Here is a 16,850-nt window from a genome sequence, read left to right as displayed (position 1 = left end):
CTGCTAACTGATGAAGGGGAGAGAAATTCAGGAAGATCGTTGAACATGTTTAAGTGATAAGGACCAGAAATGACAAACATCTTTATAATGCAAATTCCATTGCTCTAAATTTAATCAGAAATCTCTAACTGCAGAGGAAGCAAGAAAACACAGCTGAGTTGTGTACCCAGGATAAAGATAAATAGGTTTTTTGGTCATGTAGAATCATCTCTACCACATCTCATCAACTAATTTGGGCCATCATGTGGTCCACTGTCTCACTCAGAGAAAACCGCAAAGTCAAAATTCTAGAAGTACATCTTCCAAAGAGCATAGTACACTCTTCCTCCCAGCCAGGGCTGATTGGACAAGATTGCACTTGGACTCCTGTGGAAGTTCCTAGAGATGCCTTGAATCTGCAATATACTTTTAATAATTGTTCTGCAAAGTCTTGCTTGATGGAATTTTCTTACACGTTCATTTGGATGTACGTCTTTATATTAAAACTACCTAAGTTGTAGTAACTTAAGTGAGTCCCCGTTCTTTAAGAAAATCTCTAATTACAATATTCTACATTAGTCTTCATCTCTATCTCTGAACAGATCCACTGCAATAATCATAAACACTTTAAACTCAACAAACAGAAACTGATATTCTAGCTTTTATGTATTTTTCAATGGCAGAATTTTCTAAGATCCTTGGACCAGAGACCAAGATTAACTCACTTATCCTCTTCCTTGGAAATTGTACACATCACACACCTTTTTGTCTTTGTTTCTAATCCCTGTTCATTTTCTTCCATTTGAAAATCATCCCTCTAGGACTTATTGCATAAATTATGGTACTTATTATGTCTGTAGAAATGATCCTTTATCTCAAATCATTGCAAATCCGTTTTATACACTGTTCGACTGATTCTAATCGTGTTGCTCCTAATTAACAATGCACAAATCACTATCTAGCACCCAACTAAAAGTATTCATAATAGTTGGTTTAGAATTAATATTCCTTTAAAATAAAGCTGTGGCCCATCTTCTGATTTTCTTCCATTTTCAAATTAATTCTATATTCTCTATAAATTGATACATACTTCTGTTCATTGACATCCTAATGCTATGGTTCAAATGTGTCCCCTCCAAAATTCAGGTGTCACAAATCTGACAGTACAGTGTTCTTTCTTGAGCATCTGTCCTCCACCACGTGAGGGCACAAGTTCCTTCCTTCCAGAGGACTAAACAATAAGATATCATCTAAGAAACAGAGAGTAACCCTCAACAAACCACCACATCTGCACTTTGATCTTAGACTTTCTGGCCTCCAGACCTATGAAAAAAATAAATTTCTGTTCTTTATAAGTTGCCAAGTCTCAGACATTTTATTATAACAGCACAAACTAAACATCTACTTTAAGTCAAAATTGGATATTGCTTTCTTTAATTGAATTCCTTTATTCTACCCCAAATTTAATTTCTTGCTCCTTTTTGAAATGTATTGACTTGTTTTTTATTTTTCAAAAAACAATTATGTGTGTTTTTGCCAAGAAGTTTTTTGTGTACATAGTTAATTTTTCTTCAATTTAGCACTAATAGTATTTTATCTGAATGGTGGCTTAAAACCAAAACCTATGTTAAAAAATAACTGCATATTATTTAATGTGTATTGAATGACTGAATGGATTCACTCTACTGATGAAACAAATTATTTCAGAAAAATTAACATTGCCTTGCCAATAATTACTTGAAACACATAATTCTCTTTCATGTATACTTTAATGTCAACTTGAGATGTCATATTTTCTATTCTTGAAATATAAACCTATAGCCTCTTTTTTTTTTTTTTCTTTGAGATGAAGTTTCCCTCTTATTGCCCAGGCTGCAATGCAATGGCGTGATCTCTGCTCACCACAATCTCGACCTCCTAGGTTCAAGCAATTCTCTTGCCTTAGCCTCCTGAGTAGCTGGAATTACAGGCATAAACCACCATACCACCATGCCCAGCTAATTTTTTTTTTCCTTTTTTTTTTTTAGTAGAGATGGGGTTTCACCATGTTGGCTAGGCTGGTCTTTAACTCCTGACCTGAAGTGATCTGCCCGCCTCAGCCTCCCAATGTGCTGGATTACAGGTGTGAGCCACCATGCCAGGCCAAACCTATGGCATCTTAAAAATCTGTAATTTTTTCCCTCTCTATCCTATTTATGTCAATCAGATCATTTTTGTTCTGACTCTTTCTTTACATTGTAAATTGAGCCACATGACATTAATTATGGTTTATATATAATATAAATAATCTAATGTATCAAATCTAAAAATTAATAAATGAGGTGAGGCATTATCAAACTTCAGGGTAATCAATGTCTATGTCACTTATGATGTTTAAGAATTATTTTCAAAAACTTCAATAGAGTCAATTTTCCTAATTATGTTATCTTTCTTCAGAAAATCAGCATTTATTATTATATTTTGCTTATTAACTTGTATTTGTTTCACATAATTACTGGTTTTGCAACAGTATTTTCCCATTATGTTTCATTGTTAATATGAATTGCATTGGGGTCATTATACATTAAATAGTCTTAGATAGATGAACCTAAGAAGTTGTTTCTCATATCTGATATTTTGTCCCAGATGCAAAATGCATTATAAATTCCAAACAACTGACTTATAAATGAACATTGGAATTAGTATATTTTTATCAGCAGAAGTTTCTCATATATTTACTGTCTTACTGGAATAATAATTTGATAAATGCTTAGGCACATACTGAAAATACGACTGTTCCTGCTGTAAAAGTAATCCTTACTTACATATCAAAAATAACACAATGAAATTAAAGGAAATGATTGGTTTGTAGCTTTTTATTTCAGTTGACTTACTTCTCTGCATAATCTCTCTCTCTCTCTCTCTCTCTCTCTCTCTCTCTCTCTCTCTCTCTCTCTCTTTTTCTCTTGACAGTGTCTCACTCTGTTGCCCAGGAAGGGCTCACACTGGAGCCCCCTCCTTTTTGAAGTTGTGTATGCAGACATCCTTTTTGATGGAGTTGATGATCTGTTGGAGAGCCATGCCAGGGTTGAAGGCAGAAATGCCATATTCATTCATCCTGCCTTTTCTAGCCATGCTGCACATAATTCACCTCCCTCGTGTGAAGCAAAGGTTACATGCTGTGTAAGTGACAGGGGAAAGGACCCTTAGGGTGAATTATACCATATGTCGTCAGATGCCTTGGTTCTCTGTTAAAGGAACACACCTCCAGGTAGGATGTGAAGTATTTACTGTTTTATCTCAAATTCTAGTAACATTACTTGACTTGACTTTTCACTTTCGGAGAACAAACATAGTATTAATAGGGATGTTGTAAGTAGAAATTGAAATACTCACATTGACACAGGTGAATAAAATTGAATATAAAACTGATTTATAGTGTGTAAGGCACCCTGTTGATCTTAGCAGCTTTAATCATGTATGACTTTCACAGGCCTCTAGCAATGGACTTAATTCTTGCTGCCATTGATTCTAACTGATACTTAAAGATTCAAATCATCACACTGAATGCATACATTTTAAAACAAATTTTTAAAAATATGAAAAATAAAGGAACAGAAAAATTTAAAACTCAGTTTTAATTATTTTGGTTCTAATGGGAAAAAAAAGACATAGCCCATTTGTTTTAGTGACTGTTTCTATTTGGTGCCTGTCACATGAGAAATAATAATAGTTCTGGTCAGATGCCACAAATTATATCTTTAAAATAAATATTCGTGTGCCTTTGCCCTAATAATCTCACAAATATTTTATATTGAAAGTGAATGCAATATTCTAAAGTTACTATTAAGATGTGTAATTAATCATTGTACTTAATATTATAAAAATACAATTAAATGTTTAATATTGTGTTTGAAGACATTTACATATGAGTACGCTCTATTTTTCAGAAATTTCAATGAATGACGCTTCTGTCGAATTTCCTGTAGCCATCCAGATACACTTACACAGTGATGATGCTAATTTAGAGTAGGCATGTTAGCATGTTGTAATTTTTATCACCAAACCCAAGTGTAGAATTAACCAGGAAGAAAATAATAGAGAAATATATGACCTACTAATCTCTCCGTATCTGAAATTTTGAAACAAACTCCATCTCTTTTGGTCTCTTACTCTGTCCCTTTACCTCTCTCTCCTACTTTTGTTTCTTTTGTGTTTTTTAACCATCAGGAATAACTTTTTATGCCTTAACTCTAACATAATTACTGCATTATTCAGAATATAGCAAATCCACTTTCATGAAGTAGTATGCCTTCAAAAGACTTTTTGCAAATTGTCCAGTAAAAGAAAAATCAAATTAAAGGAACTGGTACATACCTCATAAAGACTCCACTCAGAGGGGTTGTATCATACTGATCGATATACTCAGGAAACAGGAAATTGTCAGTTCAGCTTTCCTTATTTGAGATGTTGAATGAATACAGGCTGTCCACCTTCAAAACAAATGTATCTAACTCACAATCTGCAGAAAATTCAAAATGTAATCAACATCATTATCATTGTGTGTGTGTGTCCATGTGTGTGAATATCTACTCTATACGAATCACTTTGATGATTATATTCCTGGTTGTTATTCCTGATCCAACGTTTGTTTAATCTAAGTTCTAACAAATGTTGATATGATGTCTCTGCCTGGGTGATTATGTTTCCAAAATTTAAAGCCATATTAGCATATTGTAGTTATTTATGAAATAAATGCTTACATTTAATTGCTAATGTTTAGTTCAAATTGGTAATAGGTGCCATCATATTATTGTAAAAATCATTTCTGCAGTAAAGATAGTGGATTATAACATACTCTATTTTATCAATTACTTTATTTATCATAAGAATGAATTACTAATCATTTAGTACCTATTGTTTGTAGATACTACCAAGCATATTGTGTATACTAATTGTTTCAAAAACATAATGAAATTGGTGCTACTATGATTTGCAAGAGATAAAGATCAGGAACCAGATCATTTCTGTTTTATAATGCATTGATATTTGTAATTAATTTTTTGTCTTGTTTACTTTGTTGTTATCTGCTGCCACACTAGATTTCAAAAAAGTAACTTACAAATAGTGGAAGTTTATATTTGTTATTCACTCTAACATCTTCCATACCTAGCTGGCAAACACACCTTAAATTAATCCCGGACGACTCATATTCTTCTATAATCACTTTACCTAAGTTTTCTTAATTATCACCAGAACCTAAGACTTGTTTCTAATCAATAGAAGAGGCAAAGATAATAGGATGTCATCTCCATGATTCTGCTACATTATGTAAGACTCTGTACTAGTGGACTACAGTGAGAGCTCCTCTTTCTGGTCTGGAAGAAGAAAACAGCCATGTTGCTGCCTGCTTGTGGAGAAAGCCATAATGCACGGAAATGTGAGTCACCTCTAGGCTGTAAGGGTGCTCTACAGCCACCAGCGTGTAAAATGCTGGGCTCTCAACCTTACAGCTGCAAGGAAACAAATTTGGCCAACTCCCTGTATGAGTTTAGATGTGAATTATTCCCTTATTGAGTGTCTAGATGAGAAGGTAGTCCAGCTGACATCTTCATTCCAACCGTGTGAGACCCTGAGAAGAGAACCTGCTTCATAGAAGGGCTAAGGTAATGCATTTGTGTTCTTTAAGGCTGCTAGGTTTGTGGTAATTTGTTGTGCAGTGTGATGGTTAATGTTGAGAGTCAACTTGATTGGAACGAAGGATGCAATTGTTCTTGGGTGTGTCTGTGAGGGTGTTGTCAAAGGATATTAACATTTGAGTCAGTGGACTGGGAAAGGCAGACCCACCCTCAAGCTGGGTGGGCACAATTTAATTAGCTGCCAGTGTGGCTAGGATAAAAGCAGGCAGAGGCACATGGAAAGATAAGATTGGCTGAGTCTTCTGACCTCCACCTTGCTCTATGGCTGGATACTTGCTACCCTCAAACATTAGACTCCAAGTTCTTCGCCTTTGGAACTTTTGAACCTTCAAACACAGACTGAAGCCTGCACTGTTGGCTTCCCTACTTTTGAGATTTGGGGACTCTGACTGGTTTCCTTGTTTCTCAGCATGAAGAAGGCCATGTGGGACCTCACATTATGATCCTGTGAGTCAATACAACTTAATAAACTCTCCTTTATATATACATCTATCTTATTAGTTCTGTCCCTCTAGAGAACTCTAATTAATACATGCAGCAATAGAAAATTTGTGCTAAGTTGCCCTTTGGAGGTAATTGACCAATGTTTATGAAATATTCTGTGCATTACCTCCAAATCTACTTAGATTGAAAGGCTATGAATTGGTGTCCATTGTTTGTTATTAATGTATTTTTATATAAAGTGTTCTTGTGTTATTATTTAAAAACTGAATATAAGGGAAATAATCTAACCCTTTTCTGATAACATTTGCCACCAAATCAACATTTTGAGTGATACTATATCCTTGCCAATAATTTAAAATAAAGTGACATTTGGTGATATCGTATTTTGTCAAGTAATTAAAAACAAGTGACAAAATGGATTTTAAGAAACTCTAAATGTCTGTTATTCCTATGTATTGAAGTTGTTTATGGGTACACGATACAGTGGCTTTTCCAAAGGAAATCTGTCTTGCAGTGTCTGTGTGAATTGGCTAAGTTTTGTTTTGAATAAAAGGCAGTATCTCTAGAGCCATGAAATAATACTTGTTTCTTAATCAATAAATTTATCCTTATTTACAAATGAAGATTTTAAAAACTGAGGCCACGTAAGTTAATATAATAAACAGCTATTTGGTTAGTGTGTTTTCAATTTTCAATCTTCCAAAATTTTGTGGATGTAGAATAAATGGTCAGTTAAAAAGTAAGTTAATCAAAACATTTAAAAATAATTTTCAGAAAAAGTGTTCAAACCATATTAAAATCAGTAAACTGACTATTTCTAGTCAGTAAAGTAAGCCTTTCTCTCTCACACATTAACTGTTCTTAGATTGGAATACTAAAAATGAAAAGCAGATTGCAAACCTGACATTTAGAACTTAGCTCGACTACAACAAAGATGTACAAAGTGAAATAGAAAATGAAAATGAGTGAAGGGTAGTTTTTATTGATCTCAGAGAGTGTATTGTATTGGCTGTTTTAGCTTTGAAATCTCTTCTCAAAATTGATTGCATTACTCTTGTTGTGGTCAAATAGACAAGCTGGCCAAAGACTAAAAAAAATTATTTTCTCTTATGTGTATAAGATTCAATCTCAATAAAAAGAAACCACAAAAGGAAGTTTGAATATGAAAATAGAAAAAAATCTGCATATGTGTAAACTTAATTTCAAAAAAGCTTAAGAATGCACACATAAAAAAATCTGCTGTTACGATGAAGACATTGTTGTCATTAATAAGAAAATAAGGCTACTTTTTTCTATTTATGATGTTCATGTGGAAAGCTGTATATACACACATATATATATATAAAAACACACACATTTGTATATATGAAATATCATATTGCATTGAGATCATGAGGGAAAACAGAATATAATATAACATTTATATTGTCAAACTTTTCAGACACTACTTCAAAAATGTTTGCTTCATGAACTTTCATGACTACCATCCTGTTCTATGACTTTCTTAATTCTCTGTCAAATTTTTGTGGCTGTCTCTTTTTCTTCAAATACAATCCTGAGTGTATACTCTAATATGTGAAAGTGGTAAAAATGATACTGCTTTAGTAGAAACATTAGTGTTTAAATGAAGTGACTGGCAGTTGCCTTCTTTCCAAAGTGACCCCTGGACTTTGAAAACTGTGTAAAGTTTATTTTGTAAACAATTATTTTTCAGCATTCAGCTTATCCCTAACATTTGTAAATAAATTGCCTTTTCTTTGCATTAGCTGTCTCCTCAATTTGATTATAAATCTCTATAAACAAGAACCAAGTCTTCATGTGCAATTATCACAGCATCTGTAATCTGGATGAAACATTTCTCTAGAGGCTTGAGAATACTTTCATAGTAACTAGACATCTCAAACTTCAGGAGGAAACATACACAGAGAATAAAACAGCATTTCCCTAAGTGCAAATCGGCACCATCAATGTAATTAAACATATTCACGCTCTTCTTCAGCTCTCTATCTTCTTCCTCCCCATGATCCACAATCACCACTCATGTCATGTACATTGCAGAAGAAATATTTTAGTGCACGATTTATCTTTCTTATTTGTGAATGGTTTACTTATGCACTTGAGTGAGCCCTGGATTACCAAGATTAAATATCACTGCTGGCTATGTTTGTGAAGAGGTTTCCAGATGAAATTAGTAATTTAATCAGTGGACTCAATAAAAGGACTCAGCCTTTCCCAATGTGGTTCGCCATTACCCAATTCTTTCAGGGTGTGAATAGAGTAAAAAGTCACAGGAAGAAGGAATGTGTCCATTTTTGCTTCCTTCCTGCCTGCTTATTTGAGCAAACACATCAATATTTTGTTACCTTTGCAATGGGTTTATGCTATCACTTCCTCCGGTTTTCAGGCATTTGGCTTCAGACTGAAATTATAACACCTGGTTTCCTGGGCCTCTAGCCTGTAGATGGCAGTTTTTGGGAATTCTCAACTCCATATTCAAGTGAACTAAAGCCTCATACTAAATACTAAATTCATCTCTCTCTCTCTGTCTCTGTCTCTGTCTCTGTCTCTGTCTGTCTCTCTCTCTCTCTCTCTCTCTCTCTCTCTCTCTCTCTCTCTCTTTCTCTTTTTGGGGAGCAAAGAAGATGGCCAACTAAATGCAGCTGAAAAGCACCTCTCCCACCAAGAGAAACCAAATACCAACTAAGCTATTATACTTCAAACAGATCTTTTGAGCAAAAATAGAGTTAATATAGAGGCAATGCAGACGCTCTCCCAAACATGCTCTGACTATGCTCAGCTCAGGCAGTTTCCTGAGGAGTTGCGGGTTCCCTACTGATTTAACCATCAGCTTGGGAGAGAGCAGTCCAGCAAGGCCTGCCTTAGAGCTAAGTAAACAGAGGCATGACACCAGTGATTGGAGGGTCTTCCCTCAAGGCCCAGGAATGGACCTGGTGAGGGGATTATCTCTCACCCCACCATTTCCTCAGGACACTGCTGAATGTACTAGGAAATAACAAGAGACATGATGCCGATTACAAACCTATTTGGCAGCCGTTAATCTTAAGCACTATTTGCTGTATCATAGCCTGAATTAAATAATCAATCAAAATTGAGTTCCTTTAGCCCTCAACACCTGTGAAGCCTAATGCAGAAAACCAGCCACAGCTAAGGAACTGTACAGAGCCTTCACCCCCTAAAAGCACTCAGAAAAGAAACCAATCAATTTTACACAACACACACCCCCCCCATCAAATGCCCAAGAGAAAAAAAAAAAATTGAAGTAAAAACCCCACTCAAATTGTCATTTACAAAAGAAAAGGCAGCATGAGCCCCTCAAATGAGAAGAAATGGGTGCAAGAATTCCAGAGTAGTTCTTACCTCTAAGGAAGCACGTTAGGTTCCCAGCAATGGATACTAACCAGATGAACATGTCTAAAAACACAGACACAGAATGCAGAATCTGGAGTAGAAGTTCAAAGACATTTAAGAGAAAGTCAGACTCCGATTCCGGAAGCTGGGGCGCGGCGGACTGCGCGGGCGGTGGGACTCCGCTTAGTTTCCGGGGCGGCGCACACCCGAGTCCGGGAACCGAGGCGTTTTCAGGTTCTAGGGCCGTTACGAAGCTGCAGGAGCGAGACGGAGGTGGACGCACCGGGTGGGGATGGTCGAGACGGTCCCCGGGAGCGGCGAGGCCAGAGCGAGGCCGGGAGGCGGAGCCTCGCTGTGCGGCCTCAGGCCGGGGCAGACGGGCTGCCTCAACACTCGTGCTGCTCGGACCGCCGGCTCTTCGTGCTTTTCGACGCGGTGGTATTTCTCTTCGTGTATTTTTTGCCATGACTCATTTGGTGAGACCTATATTAAGAAGTTACTTCTCGAGTGAATTCTGAAAATGGCCACAAACGTCTTGAATAAAGAAGACAGGACTCTCAACAGAAGAATTCCAAATCTCCAAGGGACCCTTCCTTTCATTTTATACTTTGTTACTAATTTGCAGAACTCTATTAAATTGGTAGGATTTCATTCATTCCTCACTAAGTTGTTAAAATTAAACCCTTTGGTTCATGTTTAAAAACGTTTGAAATATCCGATGGCTTTACAGGGGCTGAATAGAAAAACATTTGTACTTAAAGGTTTTGTGGATTCATTAAGAAATATAGTAATGTCTTTCTTTTAATGTTTTAAGAGTTGTTCAGGATTTAATATGATGCAAGGAATACGGCGACTCATAAGCGAAGGTTTATATGAATTCAAAAGTAAGTTATTCAAAAGCAGGGAAAGATTTTGAGAGAGGGAACAAAGTATTCATAAATTGCACAGAGGCTGTATAAAAATAAGATATACGGAAAATGTAGGCCCCTGGTGTATTTACTGGTTCTAAGTTCCAGTTTAAATTTTTAGGTTTCGTTGGACTCTATTTTGAAAAGATAGGTTATGGGCAACAGATTTATACAGTCTTAGCAAAAATAGGTAGTATGAAAGTATTGGAAAGCTAGCATGCACGCCCTCTTACCTGGGTATCTCCCCCTTTTTTCCTTTTAAACTCTTGAGCCTCCTATGTGTTTCAAACCTATTTTTTATTACTATTAATAAATCACTTTGATTTATTTGCATTAAGTATGCTTGTGGCCAAAACATTTATTTTTATAATGTCTGTGACTTGCTTAAATACTTCAGCAAAGTCAGCATATTTACTCATTCAACAAATATTTGAGTCAGGCATTATCTTAGACACAGCAGTGAACAAAACAAAAAGGGATTCTTGACTCCGTGGAACTTACGTTATATTTAAATCTAAATGCTATAAAACAAGAATTTACATTCAAGGGTTGATCAGCTAGTATTTAATCAAAAAGGCCGCAATCCCATAGCAGCTATTCTAAGCTGTAGTAACTAACAGAAAATGTTGGCTGGGTGCAGTGGCTCACACCTATAATCCCAACACTTTGGGAGGCCAAGGGCAGTTGACCACTTGAGGTCAAGAGTTTGAGACCAGCCTGGCCAACCTGGTGAAACCCTGTCTCTACTAAAAAATACAAAAAATTAGCCAGGCCTGTTGGCACACACCTGTAGTCCTAACTACTCGGGAGGGTGAGGCATGATAATTTCTTGAAGGTGGAAAGTGGATGTTGCAGTGAGCCAAGATGGGGTCCTGCACTCAAATCTGGGCAAAAGAGTGAGACTCTGTCTAAAAAAAAAAAAAAAAAAAAAAAAAAAAAAAAAAAAAAAAAAATCTTTCTCTTAGCCCTAAAGGTTTTACATGAGGAATAGTAGAAGTGGGCTCTTGAAATTACTTGCATTCAGTATATGCAAACTGTCTTAAATATTTTGGGGATATTTCCCTCCCTTTTAAACTGTGTAAGATATGGTAAATTCTCTGTGTATCTTCCTACCTTTCAGAAAAGTCTGGAATTGATTTTGGAGATTTTTAATTGCCTGATGCTGACTATAAAGTTAGCAATTACACCTTCAGGGTTTTTTTGCATCAACCTAAAGAGAACCATTTATGGAAGATATGGTTGAAACAGCTATAGGAACACAGAACTGGGATTTTTCACTGAGTACCAAATCGATTGTATGAACTGTTTCTGCACTGCTTGTTAATGGTTTTGTCTAATAAATGTTTACATATTAAAAAAAAAAGAGAGAAAGTTAAAATCCAATCCAAGGAAGACAGTAAAATGATTCAAGAGGTGAAACATGGCAAATCTATTTTAAGAAGGAACCACACTGAATGTCTGGGTTTTAAAAATTTACTATAAGAATTTTAAAATACAAATGGGAGCCTTAACAACAGAAGAGACAAAGCTGAAGAAGTAACTCAAGGCTAGTCCTTTGAATCAACCCAGTCAGATAAAAATAAAGAAAAAAACAATTTTTTTAAAAGGAGCAAAGTCTCTGAGAAATATGAGATTTTGTAAACAGACCAAACATACATAATTTGAATTCCTAAGAGATAAGAAGGAAGAGTAAGCAACTTGGAAAACATATTGGAAGATATAATCCATAAAAATTTCCTCAATCTTGCTAGAAAGGTCATCATGCACATGGAAGAAATTTAGAGAATCCCTGCAATATGCTATACAAGACAACTATTCCCAAGACACACGGCCATTAAACACTGTAAAGTCTATGTGAAAGAAAAATATCTTAAAGGCAGCTAAAGATCATTTACAAAGGGAAGCTCATCAGGCTAACAGCACACATCTCAGCATAAACCTTACAAGCCAGAGGAATTTAGGGGCTGTTTTCAACCTTCTTAAAGAAAAGAAATTCCAATCAAGAATTCATATTTCACCAAACTAAGCTTTATAAGCAACATAAAAATAGCATCCTTCCCAGACAAGCAATTGTTAAGGACATTTATTTTTATTAGACCAGCCTTACAAGAGATACTTATGGGAGTATTAACATGTAAATGTTTTTTAAAAAGACATCTATTTTGACAAAAATAGACTTACATACACAGCCCACAACCCTTTAAACTACACAATTGAGGTTACAAACCAACAGCTAACAACAGCACAAGAGGATCAAAACCTCACATATCAATGTTAACTTGGAATGTAAATGGTCCAAATGCACTACTTAAAGAATAATAAGCTGAATAAAAATTAATAATAAGACCCAGCTCAAGGTAAAGAGATAGAGAAAGCTCCATTACATGAATGAAAAACATAAAAGAACAGGAATTACTATTCTTACCTGAGATCAAAGAGGCTTTAAATCAATGACAGTAAAAAAGAACAAAGAAAGGCATTACATAATGATGAAGGATTCAATTCAACAAGAAAATTTAACTATCCTTAATATACATGCATCCAGCATTGAAACACTCAGATTCATAAAACAGGTGCTTCTAGACCAACAAAAACACTCAGACAGTCATGCAATAATAGCGGGGGACCTCAACATCTCACTGGTAGCAATAGATACATCTAGGCCAAAAATGGACAAAGAAATTCTAGACTAAAACTTGAAATGTGACCAATAAGACCTAATATACCTCTACAGAATACTTCACTCAGCAATCACAGAGTATATATTCTTCTCATCAGCTCATGGGTCATACTCTTAAGATTGACCACATTTGGTCATAAAGTGAGTTTCAATAAATTTAAAAAATCAAAATCATACCAAAAATATTTTCAGACATTAGTGGTATAAAAATAGAAATCAAGACCAAGAAGGTCTTTCAAAACCACACAATTACATAGAAACTAGACATCTTGCTCTTGAATTGTTTTGAGATAAACCACAAAATTAAGAGAAAAAACTTGAGAAACTCTTAAGTAATTAACAAAGACAGACCATATTAAAATCTCTGAGATGTAGCTAAAACCATGTTAGGAAGAAAGTTTATTGTGCTAAAAACACCTACGTCAAGAATTTAGAAAGATCTCAAGTTAACAGTCTAATATAACACCTAGGGAAAATAGAAAAATAAGAACAATCTAATCTTAACGCTAGAGGACGGCAAGAAATAAATACATCAGAGTAGACTGAGGGAAACTCAGACCCCAAAATACATACAAAGCATCAAAGAAACCAAAAGCTGGTACTCTGAAAGTATAAACAAGGTCATGAGACCACCGCGTAGATTAGCCAAGAAAAAAGAGAGAAAACTCAAAGCAGCAGACTCAGAAGTGACAAAGATGACTGACAACCAATCCCAGACAAATGCAAAAGATCCTCAGAGACTGTGATGAACACCAGTAGGCACACAAACTAGAAAATCTAGAGGAAACGGATGAATTCCTAGAAACAGAAAACCTCCCAAGATGAGTCAGGAGAAATTGAGATCCTGAACAGACCAAAAACTAATTCTGAAAATGGATCAGTGATAAAAATTATACCTACCAAAAAAGTCCTGCACCAGAAGAATTCAGAGATAAATTGTACCAGACACACAAAGAAGAGCTATTAGTAAGCCTACTAAAACTATTCTAAAAAAAAAAAAAAAAAAATGAGGAGGGACTTCTCTCAAACTCATTCTATAAAGCCGGCATCATCCTCATAACAAAAGCGAGCAAAGATGCAACAAAAATGAAAACTGCAGGGCAATATGTCTGAAAAATGGAGATGCAAAAATCCTCAACAAATTACTAGCAAATGAATTTAGCAGCCAATTAAAAATTTCATTTACCATGTAAACTTCATTCTTGGAATGCCAGGTTGGTTTAACATACACAGATTAATAAATGTAACTTGTCACAAAACAGACTTAAAAATAGAAATCATATGATCATCTCTCTCTCTCTATATATATATATATATATGTGTGTGTGTGTGTGTGTGTGTGTGTGTGTGTGTGTGTGTGTGTGTATGTATATGTATATATATATAACTTTGATAAAATCCATTATCCCTTCATGATAACAACTCTCAACAAACTAGGCATCAAAGGAACATACCTCAAAGCAAAATAATAAGAGTCACCTATAACAAACCCACAGCCAGAATGACAGTGAAGGAGCAGAAGCTGAAACTATTCTCCTTGAGAACTGGACAACAGTAATATTCTAGCTGACTGCCATATCAAAAAGGCAATCCCATTTGTAATACCTATACAAAAATAAAATATTGAGAAATACATCTATCCAAGGAAGTGAAAGATTTCTTCAAGGAGAATTATAAAACGCTGCTGAAAGAAATCATAAATGACACAGACAAATGGAAAACATTCCATGCTCATGGATAGGAAGAATTAATATCATTCAAATGGCCATACTGCCCAAAGCAATCTACGGATTCAGTGCTATTTCTATCAAACTACTAATTTCCACGGGATTAGGAAAAAAAATTATTCTAAAATTCATATGGGTCCAAACAAAACCCCAAATATTTAAAGCAATCCTAAGCAAAAAGAACAAAGTCAAAGGTATCACGTTTTATGGCTTCAAACTATAATACAAGTTATAGTAAACAAAACATTATAGTATTGGTCCAAAAACAGACACAGAAAATATTTGAGAAAAGTAGATTCTGTTGTGGAAGAATGAGAGGACCACAGCTGTAGCAACAGTGTTGGGATAAGGCACTTACCCTTTAGAAGACTAAGGACACAATTAAAAATATGGATTCTTACTTTAACGATATCATCTAACTGCCGAATTAGCCACCATCTTTTCTGAAAACTCTTAGTAATATGACATAATATATTTTTTCTGAAACTTCAAATTTGATGAAGTGGAATTTTCTGTTTTATGTAGATAAAATCAGCAGATACCATAATCTAGCAGGTACATGTTTTAAGTGTTGACTAGAGCAGACATAATTTTTTTAGATAAAGATATGCCAATGCACTAGATATTTTAAAATCAGCTGATATTTAATTACTTAGTTTGTCAAATGGCTATTTTGATAATATCAAAGGTATGTTATTTTATTTCTAAAAAAACATAAAACAAAAAAAAAATAAGAAAAACGTATTGATTTTCAGGACACTTCATATCATAGTGAATCCAATGAAGAGTTGAAAAATCTCTCCCAGGAAGTAATTATCACATACTGTTCTATGTAATTTATTTAAGACTTTTGAAAAACATCCTTCTTTAATATCTATAATTCATATAATTTGTCTCAGTCACAATCATTAAAATTATTATTTTAAATTGCCATGTGAGAGAGTTCAATTTACTCACATTGAGTTAGTTTTCTTTCCTTACTCCAATTATTGTAGTCAAAAACTCAATTAACCTTACTTGAATTTCACAATGTTCTATGATGGTAAAGATTCAACTATATTATAGAAAATCTAAGATATCCATGGCTATATTATTAAAGATTTCCTTTTGGGATTTATTTGTAGACCACAAACATACTATAAAACACAATAAGGATAAATGCTTTCTTAAGAAGAAAGGGGGAAAATAGAAAGAAAAATCGGCAAATCATATTTAAAACACTATTGTGAAAGTTTTATAAATTTTAGCATAGATCATATTATTAGATTAAATAAAACAATAAATTTGTAACAATATGTTTAATAATCTAATAATATAAAAAGTATTAAATCAATTTTTCTTCTAAAAATATGTTTTCTAAACTATTACCAGTGTGATCTTGATAAAGTCTTAGAAGTGTAAATACCTTTTGTGATTAAAACATTTTTGTGACTTCCTGCAGCTCTAAAGATGTGAAAGATGAACTCATTTCCAGAGACAGAGACATGCTTAATGTTTTGGAATTTGCTGTCCTCTCTAACCTCATCTGCCATTACCAAGCCAAAAAAAAAAGTGGGAATCATTTATAGAGTTGTAAAAAGGTAAACCCAGAATTCTATATCTAATGAAAATATACTTTAAGAAGGAAAGTAAAAGATTTTCTCAGCTTAATGAAAACTAATAGAAGTTAATGTCAGTATACTTGGTCTATAAGAATTGCTAAAAAAAAAAAGTTTTCAGATGGAAGAAAATGATATGAGAAGAAAACCTGGAATATCAAGAATTAAGAACAACAGAAATGTTAAGGATCAAGTTAAATATAATAGGCAGCTTTTCTGCTCTATAATTATTTGAAGTGTGTATAGCTGTTGAAACCGTAATGTGATAAAGTTTTCAGTAGATAAATATATGTATATAGTATATATAGTATATAAAAATGTGTATGTATATATAATGTGTGTGTATATATATATATGTATACTATATATATATAGTATCTGCATACATAAATACACACATACACAAACACAAACAATATACAAAGGAACTAAATACAAAGGAGTAAAAGTAATGGGACCTTTTTAAT

The 16,850-nt window shown here is 34.4% G+C and overlaps 1 protein-coding gene and 1 long non-coding RNA gene across 2 annotated transcripts in view; one reads left to right on the top strand and one right to left on the bottom strand.

The window, feature by feature from the left end:
- The window catches only part of LOC141582075 (uncharacterized), a 53,099-nt gene extending 43,500 nt beyond the window's left edge, over positions 1-9,599 (bottom strand). The window contains exons 1-2 of the long non-coding RNA XR_012514906.1: positions 9,480-9,599; positions 4,336-4,451 (exon numbers count right to left, since the gene is read on the bottom strand). This is a non-coding gene — a long non-coding RNA (uncharacterized LOC141582075). The remainder of the gene's footprint in view (positions 1-4,335; positions 4,452-9,479) is intronic.
- Positions 9,600-9,674: 75 nt separating this feature from the next.
- On the top strand, positions 9,675-10,283 carry LOC120368444 (sarcoplasmic/endoplasmic reticulum calcium ATPase regulator ARLN-like; the record flags this gene model as incomplete). Its single annotated transcript, XM_039480452.2, has 1 exon — positions 9,675-10,283. A coding segment is annotated over one exon (264 nt), but the record flags the coding sequence as incomplete, so codon positions are not given.
- Between the last annotated feature and the right edge of the window lie 6,567 nt (positions 10,284-16,850).

The sequence above is a fragment of the Saimiri boliviensis genome, chromosome 18 (genome assembly GCF_048565385.1).
Source record: "Saimiri boliviensis isolate mSaiBol1 chromosome 18, mSaiBol1.pri, whole genome shotgun sequence".
NCBI lineage: Eukaryota > Metazoa > Chordata > Mammalia > Primates > Cebidae > Saimiri > Saimiri boliviensis.
The sequence above is the reverse complement of the archived record's forward strand: the minus strand, read 5'-3'. Positions and strand labels throughout refer to the sequence as shown.